General features: G+C 36.7%; 1 protein-coding gene and 1 non-coding gene across 2 annotated transcripts in view; both read left to right on the top strand.

Annotated features, from left to right (window-relative positions):
• Window positions 1–22795, top strand: part of mfhas1 (multifunctional ROCO family signaling regulator 1) — a 68231-nt gene extending 45436 nt beyond the window's left edge. The window contains exons 2-3 of the mRNA XM_022666493.2: window positions 18208–18584; window positions 21621–22795. Coding sequence (XP_022522214.2) covers window positions 18208–18338 — 131 coding nt within the window. The 3' untranslated portion in view covers window positions 18339–18584; window positions 21621–22795. The remainder of the gene's footprint in view (window positions 1–18207; window positions 18585–21620) is intronic.
• On the top strand, window positions 2982–3052 carry trnag-gcc (transfer RNA glycine (anticodon GCC)). The gene has a single exon. It is a non-coding gene; the product is annotated as a tRNA-Gly (tRNA).
• Window positions 22796–23215: the final 420 nt, after the last annotated feature.

The raw sequence follows: 23215 nt of genomic DNA, 5'->3' as shown, positions 1-23215 counted from the left end.
TGCTCACTCTGCTGCTCACTCTGCTCACACTGCTGCTCACTCTGCTGCTCACTCTGCTCTCTCTGCTCACACTGCTGCTCACCCTGCTCACTCTGCTGCTCACTCTGCTCTCTGCTCACACTGCTGCTCACCCTGCTCACTCTGCTGCTCACTCTGCTCTCTCTGCTCACACTGCTGCTCACTCTGCTGCTCACTCTGCTCTCTCTGCTCACACTGCTGCTCACCCTGCTCACTCTGCTGCTCTCTCTGCTCTCTCTGCTGCTCACTCTGCTCTCTCTGCTCACACTGCTGCTCACCCTGCTCACTCTGCTGCTCACTCTGCTCTCTCTGCTCACACTGCTGCTCACTCTGCTCTCTCTGCTCTCTCTGCTCACACTGCTGCTCACTCTGCTCTCTCTGCTCTCTCTGCTCACACTGCTGCTCACCCTGCTCATTCTGCTGCTCACTCTGCTCTCTCTGCTCACACTGCTGCTCACCCTGCTCACTCTGCTGCTCACTCTGCTCACTTCTCACTCTGCTCACCCTTCTCACACTGCTGTGCCCTTAGTGTACAGAAACACACAACTAATGATCAAGTTTAGAGTTCAGGTTTAAAGTTTATTTGCTACCTACTGTACATCATAGTCACAGTCATCTATGTGAAAATGATGATCTCATGCTTCCTGAATCACTGAACTCTTTCACAATTCCAGGTCCATAAATCCTGACATTGTTTTATTGGAATATACCCATGATCATCAGGGAAGAATAAATCCATTGATGGAATAACCTGGTCTATAATCAGTACTTTCAGGTAGTCAGCTGACCTCATTCTTTCAAGTCAAGTCAAGTAGTTTTATTGTCAATACTGCATGTGTACAGGACATACAGAGAATTGAAATTACGTTACTCTCCTTCCCAATTTTACAGCAAGTACAGATAATAGATATAATAAAGGAGAATGGGAGACACTATGTGTACAATACAGCAGGGACACAAATAGACATACATGAGACAAAAACAAGGTGCAGTGGTGTGGGGGAGGAATAGATATATAAATATAAGTAAATAAGTAAAAAATAGATATATAATTATAATATAAAAGAGTGGGAGACACTATATGTTCAATACAGCAAGACACAATAAACATACGTAAGACAATAGTGCAATATTGATGGTGATTGAGATGGAATGACAGTAAAAATAGTAAATAACAGCAGTGCAAATACGGTATATGGTATATAGCTTAAGGCTGGTAAAGTGAATGGGTGCGTAAGTTCTTAAAGTTCACAGTTTAATTAAGTGGAATTAAAGTGCGTATAGACACGTATTGATCAGAATGGGATGGGTATTTGACAGTGCAGTAAATTGCACACCCTGCCCTTCAAACAGCCTGAGTCTGTCACTGTTACAAAAAAACATTGTTAAGCTTAACAATCAAACTTAACTGATCAATCCATAGTTATAGTTTTACAGGTGTCAGATCATTAGTTTGGTGCGTCATGAACAGTAAGATCATGGGGCTCCCAGGTGGCACAACAGTCTAAGTGCTGGCTCTGTACTCAGGAGATTATGGCTTTGATCCCCAGGGATGCCAATGGCCCAAAACCAGGTTTCCAGGAGAGTCTGATTGGCATCACTGTTTCTGGTTCTCTTCCAAGCGTGTTCACCTGTCCGCTGGCACAGAACTTCACATGCTTCAGAGTGAGCACGTGCCGCCCTGTTCACCCTCCAGCCTTACAGGCATTTTACACAGTATTGAACCTGGCAAAGACCGAGTTGAGTATTTAGACTGTACCTAGAGTTGTTCCTTTAGTTCCTATCTCTGTAGATACACTACAGCTCAGAGTTTCTTTGATTTCAGCAAATTGAAAACCTCTGGAATATAATCAAGAGGAAGATGGAGGATTACAAACCATCAAACCACCAAACTGAACTGCTTACATTTTTGCACCAGGAGTAAAGCAGCATAAAGTTATCCAAAAGCAGTGTGTAAGACTGGTGGAGGAGAACATGATGCCAAGATGCATGAAAAAAACTAAAAAACACCAAAGTGTTATTCCACCAAATATTGATTTCTGAACTCTTAAAACTCTTTATAAATATGAACTTGTTTTCTTTGCATTATTTGAGGTCTGAAAGCTCTGCACCTTTTTTCATTGTTATTTCAGTCATTTCTCATTTTCTGCAAATAAATGCTCTAAATGACAATATTTTTATTTGGAATTTGGGAGAAATGTTGTCTGTAGTTTATAGAATAAAACAACAATATTCATTTTACTCAAACATAAACCTATAAATATTAAAATCAGAGAAACAATCACTTCCATGTCCACAGATGTATAATAATAAAAGCAGCAGCTAGGCATACAGACTGCTTCTACAACCATTAGTGAAAGAATGGGCCTAGATTTAGGGCGTGTCAGAGTGTCTTTGCTGTCATAACGATGGGAAAAGTACTCCTTGTGGAGCTCCAAATGTGCAAAAGGCACATATTAATTTTCTTAATTAATCATGGGTGTGGTTAATTTTGGGCGTAACGTAAAATAAACCAATCAGTGTGTCACTTCCTCATCATTCCCTTTAAGAGCAAGGTAAGCTCTGACTTTGGCAGATTTGCTATTGCTATTTTAACGGAGCAGCTACCTAGACGTGTCCAACGTGTCTCAGCAGAGGAAACTGATCTGTTCATTTATTCTGTTTATTGTTGATGTAAAAGTTGGGTTTGTGCACTGCTGTGTGTCCACATGTGAGTAACAAGTGGTGGTGTACGTGTGTTGGGGACCTACCTGTGTAGACAATTCCCTGCCAAGTTAGCAATGAATGTCTTACTGTAGTCTAGCTTGTTTTCAGTCAGTGATGCACCTGTGTTTTCCATTGCCAAGATAGCAATACACCAGAAATTTTACCTGAATAGACCTCATTTCCAGACCACCACATCTGACTGTTGGTGAGGTGTAAAATAGCAATGAGCATCATAACGTGCCTCGTGCTTTGTGTGTGCATTGGTGGTTCAGTGGTAGAATTCTCGCCTGCCACGCGGGAGGCCCGGGTTCGATTCCCGGCCAATGCACAGTATAAATTTCTCTCCTTCACGCACCATGTGGCCTCGGTTGCTCGATCCTGCCGCTTCGCGCTTTATAACATCAGGAAAATTAGACAGTTTCTGATGCAACAGGCCACCCAACTCCTGGTACAAGCAGTCGTCATCTCACGCCTCGACTACTGCAATGCCCTGCTAACTGGCCTCCCGTCCTGTGTAGTAAAACCACTCCAAATGATCCAGAATGCAGCAGCACGTTTGGTCTTCAACCAACCAAAACGGGCACATGTCACCCCGCTGCTCATTGAGCTCCATTGGCTACCAGTTGATGCTCGCATCAAATTCGAAACTCTTACAATCGCCTACAAGGTGATGACAGAACAGGCTCCTTCCTACCTGCACTGATCACTCCTGAAGGCTTACTCTACCTCCCGGCCGCTGCGCTCCTCCAATGAACGTCGCCTCGCTTTGCCAAACACTCACACAAAGCAATCCAGACTGTTCTCATACAGAGTTCCCCAATGGTGGAACAAACTACCTTCCACTACCAGATCAGGAGAATCTCTCGCTATCTTTAATAAACTCCTGAAGACAGAGCTCTTCAAAGAGCACTTACTCTCCTAACACCTCTAACTAACTACCTTCTACTACCAGATCAGGAGAATCTCTCACTATCTTTAATAAACTCCTGAAGACAGAGCTCTTCAAAGAGCACTCTCCTAACACCTCTAACACACTAACTACTTCTAACCTCATTTCCTTCTTCCCCTCCTTCACTTCTCTATCCCTTTATTTCCCTTCGACCTCCTTTAAGCCCTGTCTAAAAATGGGTTATCTAAATTCCTATTACTTTTGTACTTCATTATTGTAAGTCGCTTTGGACAAAAGCGTCTGCCAAATGAAATGTAATGTAATGTAATGTAATGTAATGTAAGATAGGGCCCATATACTCAAAGCTGTATTCTTCATATTTTCATTTCAAGTTCAGTAGTCTAGAATTAAAACATGAACTATTTTTGAACACATATGATGTGTGTGTGTGTGTGTGTGTGTTTCTCTGGCATGTTCATTGTTGGAGTGTGTGTGTTTGAGCTCACTTCCGTGAATAGATGCTGCAGTAGAGGAATGCAGTGCAGCTCAGTGGAGGGTAATTCTATTTCAGTTCTGCACTCTTCACTCAGAAGGATGTTTATTTTGGACAGTTTCTGGATCCACATCCTCAGGACACTTGAAGTAGGAGGTGATGCATTCCAGAAGTTCTATGACCGAGATCTCAGCCTCCACAAAAGGTTACTGAGCAAGTCTCAGCGTGTAACTGCTGATGATAAAATAGTGGAAAACACCGGGAACGGGACAGAAAGGCTGAGGAGGGATTTGCACTGCAGTTTTTATGCATTCCTAATGGAGGTCTATTAGTGAGTGATTCCTGATGTTGAGCTCTAGTCTGTGGGAGTGCTGGGGGTGTACGATTAAAGGTGTATGAAAATCTACTGATATAAAATATTGATATTGTATTGTATCGCAATGTATTAATTTTTAAAAACAAAGTATCGATATGTAAAAACAGTATTGATTTTTAAAAACAGTATTGAGTAACAATTTTTTTATTATTAGTGTACATAAAAAGATCGTAATATTGATGTTGTATCGTGTTGTATTGTGTCAAGTCAAGTTAAGTCAAGCAGTTTTTATATGCAGTCAGTACTGCATATGTACAGGACATACAGATAATTGAAATTACGTTACTCTCCTTCCCAAAAATTACAGCAAGTACAGAAAATAGATATATAAAGTAAAAGACTGGGAGACACTATATGTACAATACAACAAGGACACAAATAGACATACGTAAGACAGAAGACAATAGTGCAATAGTGAATGGGGGGGGGTGAAAATAAATATCTAATATAAAGAATGGGAGACACTCTATGTATAATACAACACGGACACAAATGTATCACAATGTATCAATTTTTAAAAACAATGTATCAATTTTTAAAAACAAAGTGTCGATTTTTAAAAACATTTTTAATTATTAGTGTGCATGTAAAGATCGTAATATTGATATTGTATCAAATTGTATTGTATACCAATGTATCAATATTTAAAAACACAGTATCGGTTTTTAATTATTAGTGTACATGTAAAGATCGTAATATCGATATTAAATCTGATTGTATTGTATCGGTATTTATCGATTTTTAAAAACACAATATAATTTTTTTATTGCTAGTGTACATGTAAAGATCATAATATTGATATTGTATGGTTTTGTATCACTATATATATATATATATATATATATATATATATATATCGATTTTTAAAAACAGTATAAATTTTTATTACTAGTGTACATGTAAAGATTGTAATATTGATATTGTATCACAATGTATCGATTTTTAAAAACACTTCATCGATTTTTAATAATTAGTGTATATGTAAACATTTTAATATTGATATTGCATCGTATTGTATTGTAACACAATATATCGATTTTTTTAAAAAACGTATTGATTTTTAATTATTAATGTACAGTATATGTAAAGATTGGTGTCAGAAGTGGTTTATTTAGTGTTGTGTTGAAACCTCACCCACTAGATAGCAGTCTTAATAACATTTTATTTGAACAATTGCAATATATTACCTTGCTTACAGTATCTCGATATATTGTGATATATTGAATCATACCTACTCATACACCCAACACATCGCTAGTGTAGAACACCCAGCTCTAACTTGGGTCTTGCGTGCTATCAAGCTTCAACAACTTATCCTGAGAATAAAGCCTGTAAACATAAGTTGATTTATCTTGATCATGATTTGAAATGCTTTGAATTTCCTTTAAAAAATAACTCCTTTTTTCCATGTTACTGAGCATTGTTTGAAGATATGTACTGTATATATATATATATATATATATATATATATATATATATATATATATATATTACTGTATATTTGGTGTATGTGTGTATCTGAACATTAGGAATGAAGAGCTACTTCAGGAAGTTATAGCTATATATTTCAGGAATGTTTTCTGAACTGATTGGGACAGTGTTTGGGGAGCTGCTGAGTAAGTCTGAGGCGGTTGTTTGCAGTAGCAGCAGGTTTTGTTATGGAAACTGTCTGATTGTTCCATTCAGACGGCAGCTTCCTGTCCCAGAGAGCAGGACGTTTCAGCAGCAGCAGTCTGGAGATCTGAGCTTTCATCAGTACTGCAGCGCAGGGAGACTGGGTTACTGTGTAATTGGAGTAAATGTGTGTTTTAAGGGCTAAAAATGTTTTTTTTGTTATTGTAATAATTTATTTTAATAATTATTTTGTAGTACTGGAGTCCAGTCTTGGACAGTATTGATCTTGTCTCAGTCTCAGGGTGAGGTTTATGAGTCCAATGCTTTTGTTCTATTTGACTTGGACCTGACTACTAAATATCTTGGGTTTGATATGTCCTGGTTTTGGTCTTGACTTGGACTTGATTATTAAAAGTCTTGGTTTTGGACTCAAAACCCATAAAAAAACCCAAATCTTAGTGTTGACTTAGACTCAACATTACCTGGTCTTTGTCTTCTACCAAAAGTCTTGGTCTTGACTTGAACTTCATTATTAAAATCTTGTTGGACTTGTCTATCAAAAGTCTTGGTCTTAACTTGGACTCAACATGTCCTGATGGTGTTGTTGACTTTGGACTCATTATTAACCTGCGTTCACACTGGAAAGCGACAGGCGACCATTCATTACCTATGGCAGGGCGCGATTTGTCGCCGCGACACGCGAGAGGCGACAAGCGACAAAGCGACAGAGCGACAAGCGACACGGAGATGAATTTTTCTCAACTTTATGCAAATGAATTATGACGCGGTGAAGCGACATTCTAACCCGATTGGCTCCTAGCTTTTCTTTGGACCAATCACAAACAAGGCGGTTCGACGTCCTCAAGCTCCTGCTCTCTGAATTTCTAGTTTCTTTCGCTGTTCATTCTGCTGAACGGGGTGGACCCACGTCCATCTGCGGGAACGGCTGCGTTTCAAGAGCAGTTAAATCACAGAAACGCCCAAGAGTCCAGCAAGTTTGGGAGTTATAGCTGTAGAATAAAGTGGCCAAGCCATTCCTTTTTTGTACCTTTTTTCTTGTCGGTGGCAGGACCATGGGCGTTGAGCTAGACACGCCCACAAGCGACAAACGCTGAGCGACACAAGCGACTCGTCGCGTTCTAGTGTTAACGCAGGGTTAAAAGTCTTGCTTTTAGACCTGTCTACCAAAATGTCCTGGTCTTGACTTGGACTCAACCTGTCCTGGTTTTGACTTGGCCTTCTACCAAAAGTCCTGGTTTTGGCCTACTACTGAAAGTTTTGGCCTTTACTTGGACTCAACATGTCCTGGTCTTGGTCTACTACTCAACGTTTTGGTCTTGACTTGGATTTGACTCCTAAAAGTCTTAGATTTGACATCTCCTGGCCTTGACTGGGACTCGAATACTAAAAGTCTTTGTCTGGACTTAAACTTGACTTCTAAAAATCTTGTTCTGGATTTAAACTTGACTAAAAGTTTTGGTCTGGTTTAAACTCGATTTCTAAAAGTCTTGGTCTAGACTTGCGCTCAAAATGTCTTGGTCTTGGATTGCACTTGTACTTGACTTCTAAAAGTTTTGGTTTGGACTTGAACTCAACTTCTAAAAGTCTTGGTCTGGACTTGGATTTGAAATGTCTTGGTCTTGGACTGCACTTTAAATTTTACTTCTAAATGTCTTGGTCTGGACTTAAACTTGACTTCTAAAGGTCTTGGTCTGGACTTAAACTTGACTTCTAAAAGTCTTGTTCTGGACTTAAACTTGACTTCTAAAGGTCTTGGTCTGGACTTAAACTTGACTTCTAAAAGTTTTGGTCTGGACTTAAACTTGACTTCTAAACATCTTGGTCTGGACTTAAACTTGACTTCTAAAAGTCTTGGTCTGGACTTAAATCTGAATTCTAAAGGTCTTGGTCTGGACTTAAACTTGACTTCTAGAAGTCTTGGTCTGGACTTAAACTCGACTTCTAAAAGTCTTGGTGTTACAACCCAAGTTGGCTCGTTTTTAAAAATGGTTGCAACAAAGGGAACACTTGGTCTGGACTTAAACTTGACTTCTAAAAGTCTTGGTCTGGACTTAAACTTGACTTCTAAAAGTCTTGGTCTGGACTTAAACTTGACTTCTAAAAGTCTTGGTCTAGATTTGGACTTGAAATGTCTTGGTCTTGGTCTGGACTTGGACTTGACTTCTAGAAGTTGTCCTGTCTCAGTATATGCACATAAATACTTATACATTAACATATTGGCATTATTCCTAACACCATGCATGGCATTAGAAGCTGATTGTGTTGTCTGAAATGATGGAGCTCCAATTAATATTTTGCTTTTGTCGCTGAATGCAGTTAAATCCCAAAATCTAGTAGAAAGTCTTTCTAGGACAGTAGAGACAGTTACCCCAACAAAAGTGGGACAAATTCTTTTAAAAAGCTTAACACAGTGAATGAGCAGGTGTCCCAATACTTCTGTCTAAACAGTGCATGTACAGTTTATCTGCTGGTGAATTTTATTATCACTATTTGAACCACACAATATGAATCCCAGATTAAGTGAGGGAATTGGTTCTGCACGAAATCCTTTGTGTGGGAGACTGTAAGCTGATTTTGGGAGTGTGTGTGTGTGTGTGTGTGTGTGTGTGTGTGTGTGTGTGTGTGTGTGTGTGTGTGTGTGTGTGTGTGTGCGTGTGCACTGAATAAAGATGATTTGCTGTGTCTTCTGCATTGAATGTGGATTATCTCTTCCTATGGACAATTCTAGCCAGACAAGCCATGAGCACACTTTAGAGCCAATCCTAATTCACAAGATAACACCTCACAACCTACACAGGTGTGGGAGTTCCTAGGCTTTTTCACCTTTCACCGCATCTGACTGGTTCTGTAGTGGACTTTCGTCTGTTTTTTATCTGTAAATGGTGGATTCCGCCCATATTTAGCGTGAAACTGACCAATGGGCACTCAGAAAATCACTAAGGACACGCCCATCACAACAGAAAGCCGAAAATCTTTATCTTAAGAGATATATTTAGAGTGTATTTATTTTACCCTGGCACCACCCCTCACCCGTTAACCCCCACCATCAAACTAGACACAGCAAGATTAACCAGCAGACTTTTTCTGAAGGAGGGATCTGTACCTGCTGTCAAATAATGAATTTGTGTTTCTATCTCACTTGAGCCTAAACTAGCTTGTTTGTGTTTTGCCATTGAGCACAAAAGCTAAATTATGCGCTTAGCACAAACATGGGGCGTGGCCAGCAACAGCTTATTTGCATAAAAGTGACAGAGATCTCTTTATGTAAGAGTAATTTTGTGAAAAGAACTTTATGAGCATGTTTTTTTTATAGCACATAAATCTATTCTATATAACTCCACATTAGGAAGAAGTAAAACAGTGTTTAATCATAGTTAAAGGAGAACTCTTGGACTTGGTGTAAAATTGACTTTTGTTGTAGTAAAACATGATAAAATGTGCTTAGCTTTGATGAATAGCACACCTCTGTTCTCCCACAGCGTTCAGAGATCCAGAAACGTTAACAGTTTGTCCAACAAACACACTTAAGACTGGGTGACACGGGGCATAATTTACCCTGATAAATCGATTTTTCCACCGTTATCCAGCTCAAAGTAGCTTCACACCTCCTTACTAGAATCTGGAGAACCCTGATATTTAAAACGAGGCATTAATAACTTAAAAAAAAAGTGCACAAGAAGCTTATTAAAAAACACATTTTACATATAACTATAACACTAGCTTCAGCTCTGAGCGCCACCATCACTGTACTGATAATAACGGTGTCTACTGATGTTGTTAAATATGAAAATGATTGTAATTGCATCTGCAATCTTCTGATTTTATACATTTTTATTAGAAGAAATCATTGCATGTAAACTAACCATATCAGATTAGGCCCAGAGTAGCACGTTTATTCATGCGGATGTAAAGAAAAATCGTATAATCTGATACGTGTTGATGTTGTTTCCAGTGTCAGTGCGGCTGATTGAGCTAGAGAGTGCTGGTCTCTTGGCCTGAAGTCTCTCAGTGAAAGGAGAAGCCGTTGACTGCCTCCTCCGCCGCTCAGCGCTCATTAATATGGGAGAGAGGAAGGCTGAGTGGGGCAGGCAGCAGGCCTGACCTTGGTGTGGTGCCAGCTTTGTCGCTCGGGATTTTTGTTGAGTTCAACTTCCCTCATGCTCGAGTTCCTCTCTCTCCTAAAATAGTTCAGCAGATGTACGGAAATCCACTGCTCACAACTCTGTTATCTCTCAGTCAACAACGTTTCTTTCTGTTAATATAATACATTAATATATATATATATTTAATTCTTGCAAACAGTTACCGTATTTTACATATTATATGGCGCAGTGGATTAGGCACATTATCAATAAACATCTCTTTTCTAGTCTATTTTCATACATAAGGCACCTCGGATTATAACGCGCATTCCGTGACACTAGTAAGGAACATGGGTGTCGCCATGTTTTCCTTCTAATTCAGCAGATCTCACCGTAAAGCTGAGGTAAAGCACCTCAGTAAACAAAACTGTAATTCTTTAAAAAAAACTGTATCTTTTAAAACTGTGGGTGCAACAGCATTAACATTACATAGCTTGTTTTAACACAGTAAACAAGCAGACTACAGTCTAATATACTCACCTCTCTACGGCGAAAGAGCTAGAACTTAGCACGGTTAGCAGCTAATGCTAATACTGTTCCAGCAGTGCTAGCCGAGGTTAGCAGAAGGTTATAGGCCAGTAATACTCACCTCTGAACGGCGAAAGAGCAGCAGTTAGTGTGGTTAGCAGCTAATGCTAATGCTGCTTCAGCTTTAGTGCTGGAGAAATTTACTGAAAGTCCTGTATAACTCTGTACTTCAGCAGAGTGGCTTTACTGCTCCTTAATACCTGACTGATAGAATTCATACATAAGAAGCACAGGATTTTAAAGTGCATTGACTATTTTTGGAAAATTGAAGGATTTTAAGTGCATAGTCCTTATAATGGAGAAAATACAGATTTAAATCCTACAAGTGCCAACATGATTGGGAGATTGTTGGTTCGAATCCCTGTTATGCAGCTTGCCATCAGCTCCCCGAGAGAGCCCAGAGAGAGCATTAGAATAGAAACTTTGATTTTACCAAAGAGGAAGATGGATGATCACAAGCCATCAAACCAAGCTGAACTGCTTGAATTTTTGCACCAGGAGTAAAGCAGCAGTTATCCAAAAGCAGTGTGTAAGACTGGTGGAGGAGAACATGATGCCAAGATGCCTGAAAAAACTGTGATGAAAAACCACCAGGGTTATTCCACCACATATTGATTTCTGTACTCTTAAAACTTGAATGAATAAATATGAACTTGTTTTCTTTGCATTATTTGAGGTCTGAAAGCCATTTCTCATTTTTTTTGCAAATTAATTTAGGAGAAATGTTGTCTGTAGTTTATAGAATAAAACAACAATGTTCATTTTACTCAAATATAAACCTATAAATAGCAAAATCAGAGAAACTGATTCAGAAACTGAAGTGCTCTCTTCATTTTTGGAGGGTCTAGGTTCTGGATGCAGCAGTTGCTGAGTCTGGGTGGTGGTATTTGGCTGTAAGGGCAGTGGGATAATGTGTGGGGGTGGGTTGTGGTGTTTTATGGTGGGCTGTTGTAAAGCTGGGATATGTTAGTGCAGGGTGGGCTGGGTGAAGGTCTTTGTTTGGAGGATCTGGGGGTTAAGGCATGCTGTGGTGCCATGAAGCCAGTCAGCCTGTCTCCTCCCCAAACCCCGCCTCCTTCCTCATCCACCTGACCCACTTTCATCACACATTATCTCCCTGTGTCAGCAAGAACAGCTCGACCAGCCGGTACCAAGATCAGATAGCGGGTATTATCTCTGCTGAGTGTGTGTGTGTTTGTGTGTGTGTTTATCGATGTGAGCTTTGACACGTACTGTTATTTATAAAAAATAGACAATGATGTCTGTAAAAAAAGATTTCACACTTCTACTCAGTGCAAAACTCCTGCATCCGGACTGCAATTGAAAAAAACAGGAGGACCAGTGAGTTTTTTGTGTTTCTCGGTCACATGACATCGCGTTCAGTAGTTCAGTAGCTCCTCCGTTTCCACTCACTGTTGTGTGTTTAACATGGATCTCCGTGGAAATGCGCACCCAAAGTGTACAGTAATTACGGTGCACCGCAGTGGACAAATAGCTATTTTATTAAATGTTTTTAATAAAAAAAAGGTTTTATATCTTACCAACAGTCTATTGTCACACCTTCTGTCGTGCGTACACCCCTGCTTATTACGCACACATGTAGCAGCAGTGCACAAACCCAACTTTTACATCATCAATAGACAGAATTTCATAAATGAGCAGCTCAGTTTCCTCTGCTAAGAAGCAATTGTTGGACACATCCAGGTAGCTGCGCCATTAAAATAGCAATCCACCAAAGTTTGCAAGTTGCAGAGTTTCCCTTTTAGGGCACTTATACAGCTCCTCTAAAAGAGAGAGAGAGAGAGAGAAAGAGACAGAGAGACAGAGAGAGAAGGAGGGAGAGAGAGATACAGGGCTGATGGAGAGTCTGGCAGAAGAACAGTCAGCCGGATTGGGCTGAGGTGCAGGAATGTGAGTGCATGTTGTACCTGGAAATGTTATTGAGAATCAGGATGAACGGCACATTCTTTCACCGTGATTCTATTCGCCGCTTCATCCGGACTCACAGCGGCTCTGACCCGACCCAGACAGGAGGAGTCGACCCAACACACGCGTCTCACTCTTACAACTCTCTGAGAAACGAGCCTGATGCAGCATGAGTCACTCTGAAACTATTAACTCACTCTATGAACTATTATGACTGTTAGGGGTGGGCGATATGGCCCTGAAATAAGATCACAATACAATATCAGGGTGTTTTGTGTTAAACAAAATCAAAATACTCAGTGAAGCATTAAGGTAATCTGGGATGCTCTTACTTTTCTGGGGCGTGCCTGATGAGTGCCAGTTTCATCATAATATGTTTTTACTTGTAAAGTTTTTGAACATTTTCAGATCGATTGACTTTTTTTTTTTTTCTAATGCGATTTTCAAAATGGAGTAATCACGATTTTCCATCATTACATACAGATATTTTATCTTTTTAATCCAAAATATCTGAAAACGCTACTCATTTCTGAAGTGTTTATCCGTATATATATATATATATATATCCTAGTTTTGAACTATTTCTTTGTCATCTGTAGTTTGGTTTTAACTTTGGGGGGGGGGTTTAGGCCATAATTGACCGGCACTAATACCAACTCTACCTCTTCACTACTTTACTTTAACTGATGCTCTCAAACACTTTATTAAGAGACAAGAAATTCAAGTAATTAACTCTTGATGAGTTCAGCAGCACAGCTGTTAACTGAAAGCCTGAATTCCAGGTGACTCTACCTCATAAAACTGAGAAAATCCAGCAGAGATGTGCAAAACTGAGTATCTATGTAAGATAGATAAAATATAAAACATATTTAGGTTTGTTTAACACTTCTTTTGTTTCTTAAATAATTCCATACACTCAAAAAAAGCAGAGGTACAATATGAGTACTTTTTTGTACTCAAAGGTACACTCTTCATAATTGTACCCGCAAAGGTACAATATTGGTTTTTACAGGTTCAGATTTGTTCCCTCTGAAGTTCAAAGTCATTTCTAACAGCAATAAGTACAAATTTGTACTATTTAACCATCCAAAAGGTACATTCAGTCTTCTGTATCACTGTACTAATAAACAATATTTATTTTAATTGCACCGTTTTTATTTGAAAGCCAGACAATTTTGGTTCATCAAGTTTTTGAGCCATATTTAATTGATGATAATGTTTATAATCTTTATAATCTTTACTGGCACAAAAAACATGGGTACAAAAAAGGACTTTCACTGAAAGGTACTTTTTTGTACCTCAATATAAGGTACAGCCCCAGTGACAAGCTTTGTACTCTTTTAGGTACAAATCTGTACTTACTTTTCTTAGTGTGTATGTTTTTCTTCATAGTATGACTTAAGTATTAATCTACAATTACATTAATCTGCATTTTTGACTGGTAGTTTATATTCATCCCTGTCATTGATTTAGCTAAACCTTGACCCTGTGTTAGATGGGTTCTCCTATCTTCTATTTATTCTGCCGTCCTTGTTGAAGCCTTGCTCCCTTGTCTGAAAGGCACAGGCCCCGCCCAGTTCCCCCCTCCTGCCTTTTATCTTTATCTGAGCAGCAGAAAATCAATAGGTCTAATGGCTGAAGTGCAGAGAACAAGCCGATGCTCCAATGGAAAACCCTGAGAGTTGAGCTGAGCTTTTATTGTGCCTGATCACTACAGCGGGTTATTAAGCCTCCAATTTACCATTTAATGTGGACGTCTAGCATTAGCCTCCTCCAGTATGACGTGACTTACAGGATAATTAATATATGTGGGGAAACTGCAGTGCAGTTAAGCTGCCTGCATGTTGTAAATTTTGTCCTGAAGCTGAGATGTTCACCAGCGAGGTGTTCTGCACAAACACACAACTGTACAGACTGCAGTTCTGCAGGATAGTCTGCATCTGTGTGCATTTTAACTCATCCACACTAGATGGGCATGTATATATATATATATATATATATATATATATATATATATATATATATATATATATTATGTACATATACAACCCTCTATGGCATAAATTATATTTTTTGGAAAAAGTAAAATATTTGATAGTAATAGTTATATTTTATTGCTTTTTAACTTATTTTGATTATGATTATTATTATTATTTTAAACTTATTTAGATGTAGTTTCTTTTATCATTTTTTTATTTATTTATTTATTTATTATATATTGTTTTATTGTACTACGTAAAAATTCGTTTTAGCTTAATTTTAACTGTTTTAACAATTTCCCATCAATTAAACCAAGTTTTATTCTTATTTTTGTTCCTTTTTTATTTTTATAATTTATCCACTGTCATTTTTAAATGATTAAACGTAGTTATTATTTTCTTTGTCATATCAGTCCCTTTCCCAGTCAAAATAAAGGTAGATTGATTGACTGATAAGCTGATCATTTAATCAAGTGTTTTAAAGCAAGGAAAACATGCAGGGTTGGAGGAGATCTCCACCAGGACCAGAGATGATAAGAGAACCACTGCTTTAACATGATTCATCTATCAAAAGTGGTCTAACTGCATAAAAATGAATAATGAAAAAAAACCCCACTTCTTTACATATACTTCTTGCGCTTATACATGTTTTTATTTATGACTCCCTTGTACACCTTATAGTATTGGACAGAGATATGCCATATAACAATATATAAAAGAAAAATAAGTAAGTAAGCAAGAAAGTAGGTATCTAAAAAAAAAAATTAATAATAATAATTAAGGTACCGTATGGTATGGTGTAATAACCTATATATATATATATATATATATATATATATATATATATATATATATATATATATATATATATATATATAATATATGGGTGCGTTTTTCCTGTGGCTCTGGTATGTTTAGTCAAATGTGAAAGCTATACAAAATGATAGATCCACTCACAGCAATAGATAGATATAAAAAAAGGTATACAAACTTTTCTATAACTGTAGCAATGCTGTGTTTATATCTCTATGTAAAACCGATAGTTATAGTGCCTTGAAATGAGGTGTGTTCAGGTAAATTTATGGCGTATTGCTATTTCTATCTTGGCTATGAAAAACTCAAGTGAAGTGTTGTTTAAATAGCAATCTGCCAAAGTCAGAGCCTTTTGCACGTTTTGAGCTGCGCAAGGTGTACTTTTCCTGTCGTTATGACAGCAAAGACACACGGACACGCCCTAAATCAAGCTGCACGGTGCACAGTTGTTTGCTCGCCTATAGATCACTAAAATATGGCCCCTAGTAAATTGTCAATGACGGAAAAATGCTTAAAAATTGCATTTATTCATATATATATATATATATATATATATATATATATATTCATTTTAGCCCCACCCCCTCTAGCATGCACAGGCCCTGTGTTGTGCAGTATATGCCCACTGCTTTTTTCACCTCTGCTCTCAGTTCACATGCTGATTGATCACATGGCACTGATTGGGGCATTACTGATAATCCATGTTTTTTTTATTTATTTTTTTATTCTATTTGATCAGATTAAACATGTGACTTGTGACACAGCAGCTGAGCTCTGCATCATCAGTCTCGTGCACTGCTTCCCACCAGTTAGGACCCTCCCCCTGCAGCAGATCTCTCAGGCACTGGGAGAAACAGCTCAGCCAATGCGATGCTGGCGCCCCCTATTGGGTTAAAGTGCAGCTTATTCACTGATATATTGATTTATTTTCTGCATTTTTGAGACCTGAGTCAGAATAACATGTGGTGAGGAGAATGGTCACATGTCAGGTAGTTTAAATCTTTGATATTAGTATTTTAATAAAGATAAATTACATTTATTTTCAAGGATATATATGTATATATATAGATAGATAGATAGATATGGTAGCACTTGGCATTCTCTTTTTACCCTGATGCTCCATCACTCTGGAATGTGCAAACTTTGGCAAACTGTTAGCAAAGCTGTTTTTGCTGGTTATTTTCATTGATAAGTGCTTTTCTTAAAGCTACACGCCTCTTTTAAGTCCCTTTAATCCCTTTAGTTCCCTTCACTTCTGGCTCACCATGCTATTGAGATTGCTTTCACCTGGACATAGTAGTATAAATAGCCCATGCTTTCACCCATGCATGCCCTGTCCTTTATTCTATAAACTACGGACAGCATGTCATTTAGAGCATTTATTTGCAGAAAAAAAAAAAAGACGCAGAGCTTTCAGACCTCAAATAATGCAAAGAAAACAAGTTCATATTCCTAAAGTTTTAAGAGTTCAGAAATAATCCGTATTTGGTTGAATATCCCTGGTGGTTTTTAATCACAGTTTTCTTCATGCATCTTGTCATCATGTTCTCTTCCTCCACCAGTCTTACACACTGCTTTTGGATAACTTTATGCTGCTTTACTCCTGGTGCAAAAAATCAAGCAGTTCAGTTTGGTGGTTTGATGGCTTGTGATCATCCATCTTCCTCTTGGTTATATTTAATTTTTATTCATTTTTAAGTGCTCTTTTTAAGTGATATTTTTTCCAAAGCTGTATTAAAATAGATTTTTAAAAAGTCCTATATCATGCTATTTAGTGCTTGTACTGCAGTGGGGTAAAAGCTATTTTTGAGTCGATTTGTCCTAGTGTTAATAGTTGTATACCATCTACTTGACGGTAACATCTCAAAAAGGTAAAATTTTGTAGTGTATCATATATATAATGTGTTTAATGTGTTTTCTCTGAGAACATAGGAATAAAAAAAAAATAGAATAAAAAAATAAATAGTAATAAATAAATACATATTTAGTAAAAAAAAATAAAAGAAAATAAAAAGAAAAAGATAAACTCATTAAAAAAAAAACTCATTTAAAACAGTCACATGCTTTCTGGTGGTGATTAAAAACTAATAGTTTAAAATGGTTCAGTGATCCCAGTGAGCCGAGCTTCACCGTTTTGTAGATGTTATTTTTAATAGTCTTGTATTGTTACTTTTTAAACTTAATGTATTATTATTATTGTTATTCATAGTTTTATTTATTTACATTAATTGTACTGTGTACAAGTTAGTTTTAACTTAAACTGCTTTAATCTTTTAACTTTTTTAATTTATTTATTATCTTAATTTCTTATCAATTAAACCTCAAGTTTTATTATTATGATTATTTTATTAGTATTATTTTTTTATTTTGATCTATTTTTTCTTTTATTCACTGTTATTTTCAATCGTCTTTTATTTAAAATGAATGCATGTAGTTATATTACATTACATTACATTACCTTACATTTGGTAATGTAATGTAATGTACTGTAATGTAACTACATTACATTAGTGTAGTTATTACAGTTTTACACATCTCTGCTGGATTTTCTCAGTCAGTGTTATGATGTAGAATCACCTGGAATTCAGGCTTTCAGTTAACAGCTGTGCTGAACTTGTCAAAAGTTAATTACTTGCATTTCTTGTCTCTTAATATATATTATATTATATATAATATATATTTTCTGTGTGTGTGTGTTGCAGGTGAGTTGCTGAGCCAGCCTCGGCCCGAGGGTCTGATGGAGATTGTGTGCCCGAAGAACGGCTCTGAGCGGGTGAACGTGGCACTGGTCTACCCCCCCTCCCCCACGCTGGTCAGCCCCAGCCACAAATAACTACCCCCCCCTCAGCACTAAAACCCCTGTAAACACTGACCCCACACACCCTGCTGCACCTCTCAGCCTCCTGCACCACACACACACACTAAAAACGCCCAGCCGGGTCACAGTGTGTGTGTGTGTGTGTGTGTGTGTGTGCATTCTGCTTCTACTTCCTCTTGTGTGCTCGGATGACGGCAGCTGGACAGGATTCAGCCGGCCACACGGCTCACGAGTACGAGGACAATCAAACACCACACACTTGTGAGTAATACACTGTACACTATTATATACAGGGGTTGGACAATGAAACTGAAACACCTGTCATCATTTTAGTGTGGGATTTTAGGTTTCATGGCTAAATTGGAGCAGCCTGGTGTTTAATCTTCATTAATTGCACATTATTGCACCAGTAAGAGCAGAGTGTGAAGGTTCAATTAGCAGGGTAAGAGCACAGTTCTGCTCTAAATATTACAATGTACACAACATTATGGGTGACATACCAGAGTTCAAAAGAGGACAAATTGTTGGTGCACGTCTTGCTGGAGCATCTGTGACCAAGACAGCAAGTCTTTGTGATGCATCAAGAGCCACGGTATCCAGGGTAATGTCAGCATACCACCAAGAAGAACCAACCACATCCAACAGGATTAACTGTGGACGCTGTAAGAGGAAGCTGTCTGAAAGGGATGTTCGGGTGCTAACCTGGATTGTATCCAAAAAACATAAAACCACGTCTGATCAAATCACGCAGAATTCAATGTGCACCTCAACTCTCCTGTTTCCACCAGAACTGTCCGTCACCACAATCAATTATTGTGCTCTAAAACCAGGTGTTTCAGTTTCATTGTCCAACCCCTGTACAGTTGTATAATAATAACAGATTGTGGTTCTGTATCTGTTTCTCTGTATACTTTATTATTATCCTCTTTTCACTCTGTTCTTCAATACGCAGAACCCTCATTCTCAGCACTGCAGTGATCAGCACTGATTAATACCTCTTATAGTTTTTTTTAATCTTACTTATTCTAAACTTTTATTGCCTATTTTAGTTCTTCGCTTTTTTATTTTTAATCAATCAATCAATCAACCTTTGTTTTCACTCAGGAGTACATTAAGGGTTACGAGCATTTACAGTATAAAAGGAATTGAAAACATTTAATAAGTAAAATAAAAATAATAAGTAACAAAATATTTTTAAAATATTAAATAAAATAAATGTTAATTTTAAATCAACATTTAATGTAGATGAATAAAATATATATGAAAAAAATACAAGATTCTGTAAGACCATAAAAACAAATAAATTTATAAAGATAAAGGTAAAGAATTTAAAAAATATATAAAATAAACTAAAAAGATAATAATAGTAAATGTAAAGTAAAATAATAAGAATGATAAGAAATGATAAAATGAATAATAATGGACTAAGAGCATCAAAATAAAAAAATAGTAATAAATAACTAAACAAATGATTAATAAATCATAAATCAAACATATTTAAAATTAAAATAATAAGAAAAAGATAAACGCATTTAAAAAAACTTATTTAAAACAGTCACATGCTTTCTGGTGGTGATTAGAAACTGAAATTTTTAAATGGTTCAGTGATCCCAGTGAGCCGAGCTTCACCGTTTTGTAGATGTTATTTTTTAATAGTCTTGTATTATTACTTTTTAAACTTAATGTATTATTATTATTGTTATTCATAGTTTTATTTATTTGTATTAATTATACTGTGTACAAGTTAGTTTTAACTTAAACTGAACTGCTTTAAGCTTTTAACTTTTTTTATTTATTAATCTCTTATCTTCTTCTGATCTTAATTTCTAATCAGTTAAAGCTCAAGTTTTATTATTATGATTATTTTATTAGTATTTTTTTTATTTATCTATTTTCCACGTATTCACTGTTATTTCCAATTGTCTTTCATTTAAAATGATTAAATGTAGTTATTACAGTTTTGCACATCTCTGCTGGATTTTCTCAGTCAATTTTATGAGGTAGAGTCACCTGGAATTCAGGCTTTCAGTTAACAGCTGTGCTGAACTCATCAAGAGTTAATTACTTGAATTTCTTGTCTCTTAATAAAGTGTTTGAGAGCATCAGTTAAAGTAAAGTAGTGAAGAGGTAGAGTTACAGGTATACAGTGAATAGTGAATATTTGAGTAATGTTCTAATCCAGATTATGAGAAAAACAAGAACTACTCAACTAAATAAAGAAAAAAAAATCAGTCAAAAAAAGTCAATGCAAAAATTTCAAGAACTTAAAAGTAAAAAAAGTGCAGTCACTGTAAAGACCATAAAAAATATTATAATGATGAAAGTGGCCCTCATCAGGGCCACCCCCTAGGAAAGGAAGAGCAAGAGTTCCCTCTGTTGTTTCTAGTACTTGATTGATGATTCCTTTTGTGTTCCTTTATAGTCGGAATCAGTTAAGTTTTCATTTACAGTGTAAATTATTAATAATTATGAATGAATAAACAAATTATTATCATTTTTTGTCATTGTATAAAACAACAAAACAATTAACAAAAAATATATAGACGCAACAATTATAGACACAAACACAGATAAAACATATAAAATTATTAAATTGTAAATTAATTGTTAATTATTAAATACGCAGCAAAAAAATAAATCTTAGCAAGTGAAATTTTCTAAATTTAAGGCAATAAATCTTATTTTCTTCTCTGATAAGACTTTTTTTTATCTTACTAAGCATTGTGTGTAAGTGTTAGATTATTTTGCTTATTTTAGGGATAATTATCTTAATCTTTCTTACTTAGAATTTGTACCTTAAAATAAGCACAATCAAGCAGCAATCAAGTTATTCTGATTCTTGTGTCCAAAAACAGTGACTTTTTTGCTTGATTTAGGCAAGGCAAGTTTATGTATATAGCACCATTTATACACAACGGTCATTCAAAGTGCCTTACAAACTAGAAAATACACAGAGAAGTCAGATAAAAAAAAACATGCAAAAGAATAACAGTAAAAATGGAAATAAAAACTAAAAGTGCCGTTTCAGAATAAAAGTGGGCGGAGCTGCAGTGTTTTGAGATGAGCTAAAGGCCTGATCAAATATGTAGGTTTTTAGTCTGGGTTTTAAAAAAAAATTATGTGTTACTTCACTCATTTTGAGACTTTGCCATTGCTTTTGGTAAGAAATCTTACTAAGACAATTTTGCTTACCCCATTGGCAGATTTTTTTTGCTTAATACACATATATATTTGTCTTAATTTGCATATATTTTGTCTAGTTTTTGCCAATGGATTTCTCTTCCTCTCTCTCTCCAGGTTAATCAGCTCTGACTGCCAGCTCTCCATGAACTCACAGTGTTACAGTATTGGCTGGAACTAAAAATCTCCTGTTTAAAGGGAATTTCTCTGAGGAGCTCGTTTGATTGGAGAACAGCTCGACACCAGTGACCCACCCTGAAGTTTCATCAGATCAGTCTGAGCCTGGATTACCTGCAGCTTCAGCCACTTCCCACCTGTTTCATCACTCGGCATCTTCTGGATTAAGAAGAGACAGCAGAGCTTATTTTAAAGATGAAGATGATGATGATGATGATGATGATGATGCGTCATGAGGGATTCCTGTGTGTTACAGATGTTTTAATAACTCATATGTGCTTTATATGGCAGCCTGTGTGAGAGGAAAGATAATAGCAGTAACAGTTTTGTATGATCAGGTTCCTCCAAATGTCCACTAAACCTAAAACTGTAGGAAAATGTGCTTAAAAAATAATGTGTAATATATATAGGGGTGGAAATCACAGGGCATCTTACGATAATACGATATTATCATGATCACGATACTGACTGTGTCCATGATAACGAACATATCACAATATAATCTCAATATATCATTAGACAGTGAAGAGGTTAAAATACTCCTAAATGATCAAATACCAGAAATTATTATTTATTGGTGTTTCAGTTTCACACAATTTAACGACTATATGAATATTCTTCACCGCAGATTTACCCGATTTGATTGATTTTAGACTTCAGTACATCTAATTGGAAGCGTAGAGCACCTTTGTTTCAATAGAAATATCCATATTCGACATATATATATATATATATATATATATATATATATATATATATATATATATTAATACTATACAATTACAATGTAGCAAATGTAGCATTTCTAGCTACATTTAAAGACTCTTTTCTCTCATAATTATGAGATAGTAAGTCATAAATATGAGATGGTAAGTCATAATTATAAGATGTTAGGTCAAAATTAAAATATTGGTGTACTAGGTCATAATTATGAGAAAGTAAGTCATAATTATGAGATGCAAAGTGAAAAATAAAAAAGATTGGTATACTAAGTTATAATTATGAGATGGTAAGTCGTAATTATGAGATAGTAAGTCATAATTATGAGATGCTAAATCATAATTATTAGATACTAAATCATATTTATGAGATGCTAAATCAAAATTAAAATATTGATATACCGTATTTTTCGGACTATAAGGCGCACCGTATTATAAGACGCACTATCAAAGAACGCCCATTTTCTGCTATTTTTCCATACATAGGGCGCATCGCATTATAAGGCGCGTTAAGTGACACTAGAAAGGGTGCCTATATCAAAGTGAACAGGGGTGGCGCCATGTTTCCCTTCCCCCACCGGGGGTGGTCGCTTGCCGGTGGAGCGTCTCAGTATACAAAATCTAGCTCTTTCAAAGTCAAACGAGTGCTGGATATTAATCTACACAGATTCCTCTCCTGAAAACTGTTTATTTGGGTGAGTAACGTGCTTCAGTTTATTTACAGTAAGCTTAGATTTCCAGATGTCCACTAAGGCTTGCTGCACCAGCGTTAGCATAGCTATCCGCTAGCACGCTAGCTAGTCACCTAAACTAGTA

This window comes from Astyanax mexicanus, chromosome 17 (assembly GCF_023375975.1).
Source record: "Astyanax mexicanus isolate ESR-SI-001 chromosome 17, AstMex3_surface, whole genome shotgun sequence".
In the NCBI taxonomy this organism is placed as follows: Eukaryota; Metazoa; Chordata; class Actinopteri; order Characiformes; family Acestrorhamphidae; genus Astyanax; species Astyanax mexicanus.
The sequence above is the reverse complement of the archived record's forward strand: the minus strand, read 5'-3'. Positions and strand labels throughout refer to the sequence as shown.